The following is a 14098-nucleotide window of genomic DNA, read 5'->3' as shown; positions in this document are numbered from 1 at the left end:
CTCCCAAATCATATAACACTAAACATTCAAACTCTACAGTAATAAATCAAATCCTACAGCAGAACACCCAAACTCTAGAGGTCCAGTAGTTTTCAGCCTGTTGGCCATGACCACCCTGTGGGCTGTAAGGGTACTGGTTGGGTTGTTGGCTATTAATCTATTGTTTTACCAGAAAAATTGTTACAATATAGATACAATATGCAATTTTAAAAGTGACATTGTTGATTATTTGCAAAAATAAAACAGACACACACACAAAGATGTAAGGCAGGAGTTCATATGCAGCTGGCTGTGATGTAAAGTCTATGAGAAACAGGATAAGGGAATGGGAGAGAAGGAGAAAAAATTAAGGAATAGAAGATAAAATAAAAGACAAGTAAATGAAGAATAAGAAGATGAAATTAAAAAAATTAAGGAGTAGGAGAAAAAGAGGAAAGGAAAGGAAAGGAAAAGAAAGGACTCAAGAAATGGGAAAAGGAAAAAGGAGAGAAGGACACAAATGAAAGGAATATACAAATATATATATATATATATATATATATATTATATATATATTTTGTCTGCCATGGACTGGCGACCTGTCCAGGGTGTATCCTGCCTTCCGCCCGAAGACTGCTGGGATAGGCTCCAGCTCCCCACCGCGACCCTGACGGAGAAGCGGCTTGGAAAATGGATGGATGGATGGATATATATTTTGTCTCCAAGTGATGTTGTAAATTGTTGGATTTCAAAGCTTTCCTTATAAATATATATATATATATATATATATATATATATAAAGCAAAATAGTAGCTAGTTAATGTTTATATTTTCAGTGCAAGTCATGGGTCAAGGTAAACTGATTCACTTTTCAATTGTTTGGAACTCATTCATTGTGGATAAATGGTTAAAAAAGGTCTTTTATAAGGAAAGCTTTGAAATCCAACAATTTACAACATCACGGAGACAAAATACAGTAAATATATATCTAAAACTATTTCAGCTTTCCTCCCTTACATCCAGCACTCAGTAGCAGCCAAACTACATCAGCTCTTTAGGTCATTCAGAAAAATTTATCTTCTTGTGGAGTGCAGAAGCTCTGGTGGTTGTTTGTTTGGGCTAAGAGTTGCAAAAGGCTCAGAACTCCTGCTCTAGAGCACTGAACCCCCAAACCATACAGCACTGACCTCTAAAGGCATACACTACTGATCTCCCAACCCCACAGCATTAAATCCCCAAACCCTACAGCACTAATCTCCCTTACCTTCCAGCACTGAATGCCCAAAGCCTACAGCACTGGACTTCAAAACCCTACAGCACTAAAATTACACACCCTACAGCACTAGACTCCCAAACCTTCTAGTACTGAACTGCCAAATCCTGCAGCACTGAAGTCCCAAACCCTACAGCAATGCACACTAAAACCCCACAGTATCAATTTCCCATACCCTACAGACCTGAATGCCCAAACTCTACAGCACTGAATCCCCCAAACCCTACAGCACTAATCTCCCTTACCTTCCAGCACTGAATCCCCAAAATCTACAGGACTGGACTTCCAAACCCTACAGCACTGGACTCCCAAAATGACTAGCACTGAACTGCCAAACCATGCAGCGCTGAACTCCCAAACCCTACAGCAATGCACAACAAAACCCCACAGCATTAATCCCCCAAACCCTACAGTACTGAACCGTAAAACCCTACAGCACTGAACTACCAAATCCTACAGCACTGCACCCCCAAACACCATAGTACTGAACCCTGAAACCTTACAACACTGAAATCCCTAACTATACAATACACACACTCATACCCACACTACAAAACATGCTGCCTCATTCACAAGCTGAGAGACACATGCTATGAAACAATACACACTATGTGAGTATATGTGTATACGTGTATAGTGTGTGTGGGAGTGTGTGTGTGTCTCACCCTGCTGATAGTGAATGTTAGTCCTGGTTTTCCAGAACACACTCCCATGAAGCAGAAGCGCAGCTGCCAGTAGAAGAGATGCTCAGCAATGAAGGTGATGAGGGACAGGGCCATGGCCGCCCCCAGCATGTAGAAAACTCCAGCCATGTTATCCACATCCAGCTGGCTGCTCATTACTTCATTCTTTTCATGGTGGCAGATTCCTGTTAGCCACAAGGCCTCCAGTTCCTCCATCTCACCTAGGAGAGTCACAGACACACACACAAAGATGTAAGGCAGGAGTTCATATGCAGCTGGCTGTGATGTAAAGTCTATGAGAAATAGGGTAAGGGAATGGGAGAGAAGGAGAAAAAATTAAGGAATAAAAAATAAAATAAAAGACAAGTAAATGACAAGTAAATGAAGAATAAGATGAAATTAAAAAAAATTAAGGAGTAGGAGAAAAAGAGGAAAGGAAAGGAAAAGAAAGCACTCGAGAAATGGGAAAAGGGAAGGAGAGAAGGACACAAATTAAAGGAATATATATATATATATATATATATATATATATATATATATATATATATATATATATATATATATATATATATATATATATATACTGCTCAAAAAATAAAGGGAACACTCAAATAACACATCCTGACAACAAAATCACAAAAATCATCAATGGAAATCAAAGTAAAGTAAATGAACAATGTGTGTAATAGCTCTTAACTTGCATAGTTTTAGTTCATGGAAAAAGAAAGGAAGAGGATGTAAGATAAAGGAACAGAAAAGAAATGGAAAAGTAAAGGAAGAAAAAATGAAACTAATAGAAGTAATTGAAAGAGAAAATAAATAAAAAAAGAAAATAATAGAAAAAAAAACAAAGACCAAATGAAAATTTAGGAAAGAAATGAAAAGACACAAAATTATGAAAAATAAGAGAAAAAGAAATAAAAAGTACAAGGAAACAATGGAAGGGAAGGGAAATGAAAGGAAAAGAGAAAAGGGAAAGTAAAGTAAATGAGGCATGTGTTTAATATTTCTGATGTTGTTTCAGTGATTTGAAAAGTAGTTAAAACCAGTTTAGTAAATTCCCTTTTTCTCTCACTGTTCTATCATCCTGTGCCATGTGTGTGTGTGAGAAGTGTGTGGGAGTTGATGTGCTGCTATATCAGTTTCAGTATCTGGGCCACAGTACCATGTGTGTGTGTGTGTGTGTGTGTGTGTGTGTGTGTGTGTGTGTGTGTGTGTGTGTATGTGTGTCTTACTGTGCTAAAATGACATTGAAATCCAGAGAGAACCATGTAGCTACTCTCTCCCTCTGACACACACACACAAACAGACATACATACACAGGCGCAAACACACACACACACACGCACGCACACACACACACACACACACACACAGACCCCCCATAAACATACAGCATTGATTCATATACACACATGCACACCACACATCTATACATATACACTTTTTTCACAAAGATGGTGTGGCTTTCAAACCTTTAGCCTGAAGAGTTAATGTATATTCGCACACACATACATACCAGAAATTTCACACTGCTAAAGAAATACATCTTAATACACTGAAAGATTGTTCCTTGAAGTTTGCAATGTTTACAGCTCCATAAATGAACTTAAATATACAAGCACAATGTAGATGAGTTTGAGCTGGGGTGAGTGTGCATATGTGTGTGTGTGTGTGTGTGTGTGTGTGTGTGTGTGTGTGTGTGTGTGTGTGTGTGTGTGTGTGTGTGTGTGTGTTTTCATATATTTTCAAGTAAAAAAAACACCAGACTATAGGAAGACTGGAGAAAACCAGGGCTAACCTAACAGAAGAATGTTTAATTTGTTGAACTAGTAAAATAATTGTGAAAAGGGTGAAAATAACTGTGAAAGGGTAAAATAATTTCTTTTTATCACTAAAAATGCTTCATAAAAGAAGGAAAAATGATTTTAACTTTCAATGTAAGCTAATGTAACAAGATTTTATAAGTCTATTTTTTTCCAAGTCCAATGTCTAATGATGTAAAAAATCACAAAAATGTACAAGGACATTTATGACAAATATAGTACAAATGGTACATGAAAACACTAGCTGCCTTTCTCATAATGAATGGACCAATAGAAATTATCCAAAATTACTTTTCAAAAGTCTTGTTAAATTAATATATTTAATAATTTATTTAAACAAGAAAAAAAATTCTCTGAAAATGAATAAGGAGCGTATTGTTATTACAAGGTACTTGCATGGGCAATATGATTGTTACATATAAATATTTACACACATACACACACACACACACACACACACACATTTTCTAAGCTGCTTCAGCTTCGAATGTTCATGTTACCAGCTCCAATTACCATACAGGTACACTTTGTAGTTCTACAATTACAGACTGTAGGCCATTTCTCTGCATACTTTGTTAATCCAATTTTAACCTGTTTTTTGTTCAGGACCCCCATAGAGCATGTATTGTCTGGGTGCTGCTGTCTCTAATTCAATTGTACCACATACTAATTCACACTAACACATCACCAGCAAACAGCAATGTCACTGCAGTGATGATGATTCACCACCCAAATATATATGTGTAGAGAGAAAGCGAGATAGATAGATAGATAGATAGATAGATAGATAGATAGATAGATAGATAGATAGATAGATAGATAGATAGATAGGTAGATAGATAGATAGATAGATAGATAGATTTGTATATATGAGTATATTTATATAAATGTATATATCTGTGTGTGTACCATCTCCAAAGAGTTGTAGGATAGCCAGATCGACATGTCTTTTCCATCCCGAATCTTTTTGAATGGCGATGCCATAGCCTGTGGAGGCGAAAACTTTCCCTGAGCCAATCGTCACAAGCTTACAGCCTTCATCCCTTCCAGCCATGTAGTTGAGCACAGCAGCATCATAGATAAATGCATCCAGCTTTCTGAGACACAAACACAGAGCAAATGCCAAATACAGTTTTTCCTCCTAGGTCACCAAAGAAACATATGCATTCAAATGTTTATTCTACCATTTTGTTTAATTTGGAATGGAAAATTAATGGAAAATGAATACTATAATTATAAATACTAGGTTAAAGTAATTCTTCATTATTGAGTTACTACTATGAATTAGTTAGTACCTACTATAAAGTATTCAGTAACTACTATAAACTAATATGTATATTACGCAGTTGTGAGCCTGAAAAATTGGCCCACATACAGACACTTAGAATTTAAATGTATTGAAATACTTGAAACAAGTGGTGAAGTTCTACGGAAAAGGTGGATTCTATACTCCATGTGTGTTTGTCAATTTAAGAGGAGATTTTATTACTTAATTTGTTAGTTTAATTCTGAATTTTGTAATTACATTACATGTAATTAAACACAGTAAATTGTAATCTCAATCAATTGTAATCTCACCATTCAAGGGTTAATACACACATACAACCAGAGAGTAAAATGAAGAAAAAGCTCTGCAGTCTGTTTCCCATTTGGATGTTATTTGCTAATTTGGCTGCTGCATGGTGTTTGTGGCCTAATAAATCTCCCTGCTGGCAAAAGTTAAACAGCAGCAGCCCAGTACTCACACTGCCTGTATCAGCCTCTTTATGCTGTGGGCAACTTTTCACACAGAGCTGGAAGTGTGTGTGTGCATGTGTCTGTGTGTGTTGATCTTGATCCATTCTGTGTTTATGTGGAAGTGTGCGAGTGTGCGTTGGTTCTCACCCGGCCTTCAGGCTCTGTAAAGCTTCATCCACATTGCGCTGGTGAAATTTAACCATGTAGGAATGCATTTCTTTATAGTTATTGCGGATATTCCTCTCTGTACTGCCATTAGGAACTGTTCCAAAGCGGAAGGGAGGGGAGAAGTCATTAGGCCTCTGGAACTGTGAGGAAAGAGAGACAGAAAAACAGAAGGAGTGAGAGAGAGATTCAGAGAAACTGTACTTGTCAAAATCTGAGAAAAAATACTTGACTGAAAAAAATGTCTACATGTGAACATGCTCAAAACTTATAAAAAAGTCCATGTTTTAACACATAAAATTAAAAGCATCCAATATAGTGTTTCGAGCCTGAACACAAATTAAGCTTCATAAAATTCATAAAAAAAACTTCATCCACCCCATCATCACCCAAAGTGTAAGATAGAATCTGATGTTTTCTTATGATAGCAGTGTTGTATTACCATATAGTTTAGACTTTTTTCAGCATATTTGGACAGAAGATGACACATCAAATTCATGTTTTGAAATTTGTCTTTAAATCTTAGATATCTGCTCTGATTTGCTCTTTCTATTGGAGTGTGTGGTATCATCATGCCAAGATCAAGAGTTTTCTGAAACCTTCAGAAGGAAAGATGCCTATGAAGTGTTTCCAAATGATCAGAAATCAATCATTTCACTGTACAGAAGACCATCTACAAGTAAAGATTTAAAAGCTGCCAACTTGTCTAGGCCAAGCTGCCCCAGCAAATGTAATGCAAGAGCAGACCGTAAGAAATCTTTAAGAACCGCAAAAACTTAAAAAACTCCAACAATTTATCACACGATCAAGTAGTTCTTGTCATTGTGGATGTCGAAGTACATGTATCTACAATTAGAATGAGAAATTTGACCTACATGGGAGCAGCGCCAGGAGGAAGCATTGGCAGCTGTAAAAGAACACTGGGGCATTATTGGGACAATTTGCTATGGATAGGTAAGTCAAAGATACACTATATTTTCAAAGGTATTCACTCACCCATCCAAATCATTGAATACAGATGTTCCGATCACTTCCATGGCCACAGGTGTACAAAACTAAGCCCATACGCAAGCAGACTGCTTCTACAAACATTTGTGAAAGAATGGGTCGCTCTCAAGAGTTCAATGAATTCCAGTACCATGATAGAATGCCATAAGCGCAACAAGTCCAGTCATGAAATTTCCTTGCTACTAAATATTCCACAGTCAACTCTCAGTGGGATTATAACAAAGTGGATTGGGAACAACTGCAACTCAGCCACAAAGTGGTAGGCCACGTAAAATGACAGAACGGGGTCAGATGCTGAAGCGCATAGTGCGCAGAGGTCGCCAAATTTCTGCAGATTCAATCACTACAGACCTCCAAACTTCATATGTCCTTCAGATCAAGAACAGTGTGCTGAGAGCTTCATGGAATGGGTTTCCATGGCTAAGCAGCTGCATCTAAACCTTACATCATTAAGCGCAATGCAAAGCGTCAAATGCAGTGGTGTAAAGTGCCGCCACTGTACTCTAGAGCAGTGGATACCTGTTCTCTGGAGTGATGAATCACGCTTCTCCATCTGGCAATATGATGGATGAGTCTGGGTTTGGCAGTTGCTAAGAGAACGGCACTTGTCTGACTGCATTGTGCCAAGTGTAAAGTTTGGTGGAGGGGGGATTATGATGTGGGGAGTTGGGCTTGGCACCTTAGTTCCAGTGAAAGGACCTCTTAATGCTTCAGCAGACCAAGAGATTTTGGACAGGTTCATGCACCCAACTTTGTGGGAAGAGTTTGGGGATGGCCTCTTCCTGTTCCAACATGACTCCGCACCAGTGCACAAAGCACAAACACCCAGTAGAACACCTTTGGGATGAATTAGAGGAGAGACTGTGAGCCAGGCCTTCTCATCCAACATTAGTGTCTGACCTCACAAATGCGCTTCTGGAAGAATGGTCAAAAGTTGAAGCTGTTATAGCTGCAAAGGGTGGGCTGACATCACATTGAACCCTACGGATTAAGAATGGGATGCAGTGGCAAGTTGCATGTGAAGGCGAACAAACAAATATTTTTGGCAATGTAGTGCAGATTGTTTGGCCACAGTACTAGAAGCCAAGTTTGGCAAAAACCAAAGACCAGATCAGAAGAACCTCATACCAGTGTTAAAGAATGGTGGTGAAAAGTTATGGTTTGGGGCTCTTTTGCTTCATCAAATTGACAGATGTTTGATGAGAATGCGAGCCCAAAAAGTTAAAGCTGAAAGTGTGGACCTTCCCAAACATACAAGTAAACCCACCAAGAAATGGTTCGAAAGGAAATGGAGGGTTGAGGAAGTCCAGATCCCAATCCCAGTGAAATACTGTGAAGGGGTTTGAAAAGGGCTGTACATGCAAGAATCTCCTCAAACATTGCACATTTGAAATGACTTTGCATGTAAGAGTGAGCAAAAATGTTTGAGGTGCGAATTGCATTGTTGATCATGACTTTTTTCATTCTATAAGGCAGTCTTTTGCGTATCAAATAAATGCAACAACAACACTGCTGTTACTAACTGAGAACAAAATATTAAATGGCAGAAACAGACATTAAAGGGTTAGGACAATTTCTACTGGCAGATGTGTACATTCACATCCAGTTACATAACTGTTCCTCTCTTGAGCTCTCAGATATGCAGCCCAGTTCTTAAATAGGTTTGCTGGTTCCCAGGAACCAGCAATGACTCCTGCACCAGCACTGACACCTCGTCGGAGGAAAGGGTTTTGAAAATGAGATCAAAACATAGAAAGACATGACATAAACTCCTTCATTCCTTCAGCATCTGTATTTCTGTACCTTTTTGTCACTGAGGCCGGACACCTGGTCCACATACTCTTCCTGGATCATGAATGCAGCCAAGTTGGCAGTGTAGCTGGCCAGGAAGATGACAGCGAAAAAGGCCCAGACGGACACCATGATCTTACTGGTGGTGCCCCTGGGGTTCTGCACAGGGACAGAGTTGTTAAAGACCAAGCCCCACAGCAACCAGATTGCCTTCCCAATGGTGAACGAAGGGCCTCCAGGCTCTGTGGAAAAAATTTAAAAATCTAATTCAGTTACATTATAACGAAGAAACAGAGTAAAATACTTGCAAAAACTGGAAGGTTGCTGGAGGAATGCTCCAAAACAACAAAGTGGTCTAAGTCTCTCCTAAACCCCTCTACTTCAGCTTGAACCAGCCAGGCCCATGTGTGACCCTGTAGCATGAATATATCTAAGGATACACTTGTAAATGCCTCTATGACCTGTAGAATTACCTCAGAAAAACACATAACCTTGAATAAGCCCATAAATGCCATCAGGCCCCATAAATAACTGAATAGTGCGTAATCGTAGTTAATCCTGGAGCAAGCAACAGGGAAATCAACATAAATACACAATGTCATGTACTGAGACACATTCATGTTTGTTCTTCATAAGATAGGATGGTGCATAGCACCACTGTTTCGAATGCATACAGAAACACTACTGTTATACCATTAATACTATCACCATGGAAATGTTTACATGGTCAAGCACCATCAACATTTCCTGCAGTGGGGCACTGACCACAATTTGTTTTAAACAACGTCAACATCTAAACAATACAGAAAAATCACAAAAAACAATGTACTAAAGTATAAAAAATCACACTGTCAATACACTCCTCACTCTATTGAGAACTCCAGACTGCTGTTACTGCTTTAGCTATGCATTACACCTTTACCCACTTTTGTCCAGTTATCTAAAACATAACTTGAAATGCGCTGTGCTCAAAACAAAAAATCAGTATAATGTTGAAGGACTGCTACCAAGCCATGCAAACGCCATTCTTTGCATTTAGTGTTTGAGTGGTGGCATATTTACTTGTGCACATTTTGAAATGACACAGCTTTCAGAACATTAAAGTCGTGCTGGTCAGCCTACAGGGAGGAATCCACTAGACTAACCGGCAGAAGGAAGATGGGTATACATATAGACCAATCATGAGGAGGGATGAGAGGCACTGATTTTCTCTCTTTTCTACTGGACGATCTAACAGTCCACACACTGTCGACTATGACAGCAGATTCCTAAAAATTTGTAAATGAATGCAAGACAGACAGACAGAGGTGGAGAGAGAGAAAGAGAGAGGGAGACAAAGAGAGAGAGAGAGAGAGAGAGAGAGAGAGAGAGAGAGTGACAGACACCCAGACAGTTAGGCATGTGGGAATATATAAGATGGATTAGCCAGTGACAAAACTCCCTCAGGAGAAAAGCCTGTGTGAATAGTGACAGCCATGTGTGTGTGTGTGTGTGTGTGTAAGGCACAGAGCATGGAGATGCCAGTGTCACCTGAGTGTGATCCTTCTCAGTTGAAACACACACACAGTGCGGTTACTCACCCCTTCCGTCAGCGAGGCAGCGGTTGTAGCCCACAGGGCTGAAATATTCGAATACAAACACAGCGATGGCAGAAACCAGCAGCAGCATGACGAACATCATCACCCACACGTCCGCACTGAAGGGTTCTACAGACACACACACACACATATACAGCTCGATCAGCACCATCTAGAAAGATACCTCCAGTATAAACATAACTTTACCACAGCATTTGCCTAAGGTGAACTGCAGCACAGAACTAGCAGACAGGAGATCTCACTGTTCAGGCAGTTAGGAAATACAGTAATAGTAGGCAATATGCCAAAAATAAATTTTCACAATATACAAAACTTAGTGATTCTGAGGTTTGTCAACCAGTTGGAACTGACAAAATGCACCCTCAAATCATAAGGGGTACATTTAAACATGTGAAAAAAAATTAAAATCTATGTGTAGAGAGATTTTTATTTAATCACATGTCTGCAAAAAAAAAGATTCAGAGCTGTCTGCTTTGTGGCAGTTTGTGGGTAGAGTAGCAGTCTCTATAGGAGCAGTATGAAAAGACATTAGCAGGAGATATGAAATCTGTATTGGAGTGGCAGACCATTCTTGAATACTTTAAGCTGCATTCACAGTTTGTTTGAGTTTGTGTTTTATGATCTCACCAAGAAATGCAGAGGGCGACACAGTCCCGTTGCTACGTGAGACCATGACACTGATGCCCGTCTCAATAAAGGGCACCGAGAAGTCAATGACTTCTGACCTCTCCTCATTTATGGTGAGAGAACCTACTGCCATGTGGGCATTCTTCACCACCACCTAGAGACAATGAGAGAGAGAGAGAGAGATAATGTAATTCACATTCTGTTTGAGTTAAAGCCATAATTCATCAGAAAAACTTACAGAATTCACCCCGGTTTACCCTTTACCCCAAATGTGGTCAAGCAGCCTAGACATTTGATGTCTAAAACAGGCATGCAGTTGCCACAGTGTCTTTGGAAGGGTACGAGCTTTCATTACTTGCTACCTACATTATTCTTGTAGCTCCAGTGCAAAATTAAAGAAGCAAATTGAAAGCAGATTTGGGCAAATGTTTTGCTCAATCATCACTTTAATAATCATATTGTTGGTAATAATAAGACTAATGCTAATTAAGGACTGTTGCATTGAACTGAGAGGAATTGAAACAAACAAGGTATAATAGAGCAGGGTAACCCCATACCCTAAACCTCAAACCCTAAATGCCCCAGGTTAGGGGATAAGGACAGTTGGATGCAGAGCAGAAGGAGCAGCAGAGAGAAAAAAAGAACAACAGAATGAAGAAAAGAAAAAGTGGGTTACAACACTGGGTCACTGCTGGAAATAACAGCCCCCCCCCCCCCAACACACACACACTCCCACGTCCTGTCTCTGTCTCCCCCTCTGTTCCACCCTGGCCTGATCCACATGCATGTTTAGCCCTACATACCTGCCAGCTAAACTGGGACAAAACACAACCTAGAAACAAGGCGTGTGTGTGTGAGGAGTGTATACAATAAGGCTTAGTTTTAGCTAGAAGTGCTTCCGTGGGGTGATAGTGGAAGTGTGTGTGTGTGTGTGTGTGTGTATCCTTTGGGAGAACATGTTCATCCAGGAGCAACTTTTTTCACTTTGTCCCCCTCTCTCTCTCTCTTTCTCTCTCTCTCCCTCTCTCCCCCTCTCTCTCCCCATCTTTTTTTTCCTCTCTCCTTGTCTCTCTTTCTCTCCTCCCCATGTATTGTCTTTTTGTCTCCCTCTTTCTTTTCTCCTCTTCCTGTCTGCCTATCTCTCTCTTCCTCCTCTTCTGTTCTTTTTCTTTCTTCTCTCCTTCTCAATTTCTTTCTCATCCTCTCTCTTTATATCTCTTTTCCTCTCTTTCTCTCCTTTTCTTCCTCTCTCTCTATTTACCTATCCCATCTCAAGTTCTTTAGATCACCTTATCTCTTGGTCTCTCTCTTTTTTAAATCTTTCTTCCTCTCTCTCTTTCCTCCTCTTCCTCTGCCTCCCATTCCTTCTCTCTCCTCCTCTTGTTCTGTTATGAAAGTGACCAAAGTTGCTGAGAATGAGCTGTATACAGTCTGTCTGTGTGCGTGTTGATTTAGTGTTATCAGGTGTATTGCAATATAAACAGAGGATGAATGATTATGACTGCTACAGGGAATCTAAAACACTCTTTTAGACATGCAGCAGCATTACAGCACTAAACATATTTAAAACACTATACATAACTATTTATGTCAGCATTCTTAAGACAAAATTGTACTGATATCAGGTTAAATATGCCTGGAAACCACCCCCTTTTCACTCCATGGCATGGATAAGATGATTGATGCAATTATGTATAGGGTTTAATTGTGTTTAGTGCTGTAAATATGTTCAACGTTTATTCTTATTATGTCAGTACAATATCATTTATTTCATAAAACATCTTATGCCAGGTTGCGAGAACCGACATAAGCACTTAATAAATGTTCAAGTAGTGCGTCATAAACACATTACTCAGTGCTTATGAATGTGTCATAAAGCCCTTATGTAGGTAGCCTTCAAATAAAGTGTTACCGATAAAAGTAATCATGGACAGGTTTAAAGCACATATTCGTACAAAACGGATTCTGTGTACACCAAAATAAAATGATTCGTGTTTAATTAAACATTTTTCAAAGCAGTAACAAGGAAGAATATTTGTGCATACCAAGGCAGAGCGAGATCATTCCTCTAACGGAGCACAGAAAAGATCAAACGAATATATATATACGGAGAAATCTTTTGCATTTTTACTGCTGTACTTATTTCATACAGTTACTTGTGGAAAACTGCACTGCTTTTGGGAAATGTTGGGAATAAGATTGCGTGGGCTTGAGGCTTCCCGTGAGCTTCTTTAACCCCCCCAAAAAAGAGACGACAACTCATCAGAGAAACAGGGATATGCACGGTTAAAGTGAAACTGGGTCACTATCCATTTAGCATGGATAAAAATTAATGTTTAAACAGTAACAGGGTGAATGCATATTAAACGGACTTTTCAAATTTAAAACACAGTATTTAAAAAAAGAACAACTTTGCCTGACTGTGAGAGTAGGTTGGAGACAAAACAGCTTATCCAAAAAAAGCGAAAAGAGAAGATTACTTTAAGAATTTATTCCAGTACAGAATACTCCTGAATTTACCTGTTACAAATGTAATCTGTAACCTAGACCAAAGAATCACTATATTAACTAAGCATAATAATTGATTACTTGTCCTTTTAAGGTCATGTACTCAAATAAACACAAGAGAAAAGCAACTTCAACAATACCGCCCTAAGTTAGCACAAGGCAAACAGAAAAACTGTGATGTTTTATGATGCAAACTGTGTTTGTTTGATTTACGAGTGCTATTTTACAGTACAGTGAAAAAGTCAGATATCACTTTTACTTTCTTTCCAGTAAAAAAGGTTTATTAGTCCACTGAGCCCAGACCTCAACAATACTGAATGTGTTTGGAAATACGTGATTGTGAGAAACAGAAACTCAACCAATTTCTAAGACTGAATGGAGGTGTGAAAAAATATTTCCTCAAGTGTCTTTGAAAACTAAAAGCAAGTCATGTAAAAATAATAGAAGCTGTAATTAAGGCAAAGACTTAATATTACAGTTATTCACACTGTCAGAAGCAATGGCTTTCTGCAGTTTTTCTGGCTTTGTTAAAGCAACAGGCCATGAAACCATGTCACTGTCTGATGCAGCTGGGAAACAGAGGACCACCACAAGCACAAAAGCCTGGCTAGTGGCAGGGGCAGATTTAGTGTTTCTGAAGCTTTAGAAAAAAGACAGGAATGAGGCCCCCTGGAACAGGGTAGAACCATCTACACAGCAAAAAATAGACATTTTAATTTTATGAAGTGAAACTGTTTTATTTTATCAGCATCATATGCTGAGATAATTTGGTACAGATTAACACTGAAGTAAAAAAGAATAGTATTTTTTTTTATTTACTTTGTTTTTCAGGAAGTTTTAGTTTTGAGAAAAGCAAATTGTAACATGTAATTGATTACCTATTTTAAATAAAGACTCCCAACA

At 38.9% G+C, this 14098-nt stretch overlaps 1 protein-coding gene across 12 annotated transcripts in view; it reads right to left on the bottom strand.

The window, feature by feature from the left end:
• LOC108425688 (glutamate receptor ionotropic, NMDA 2B) overlaps nt 1-14098 on the bottom strand; it is a 154119-nt gene that overhangs the window by 11420 nt on the left and 128601 nt on the right. For all 12 annotated transcript variants that reach the window (XM_037535394.1, XM_017694562.2, XM_037535391.1 and 9 more), the window contains 6 exons: nt 10688-10841; nt 10043-10168; nt 8475-8704; nt 5646-5806; nt 4671-4858; nt 1918-2156 (listed from right to left, as the gene is read on the bottom strand). In XM_037535394.1, coding sequence (XP_037391291.1) covers nt 1918-2156; nt 4671-4858; nt 5646-5806; nt 8475-8704; nt 10043-10168; nt 10688-10841 — 1098 coding nt within the window. The remainder of the gene's footprint in view (nt 1-1917; nt 2157-4670; nt 4859-5645; nt 5807-8474; nt 8705-10042; nt 10169-10687; nt 10842-14098) is intronic.

The sequence above is a fragment of the Pygocentrus nattereri genome, chromosome 27, assembly GCF_015220715.1.
Source record: "Pygocentrus nattereri isolate fPygNat1 chromosome 27, fPygNat1.pri, whole genome shotgun sequence".
Classification (NCBI taxonomy): Eukaryota; Metazoa; Chordata; class Actinopteri; order Characiformes; family Serrasalmidae; genus Pygocentrus; species Pygocentrus nattereri.
The sequence above is the reverse complement of the archived record's forward strand: the minus strand, read 5'-3'. Positions and strand labels throughout refer to the sequence as shown.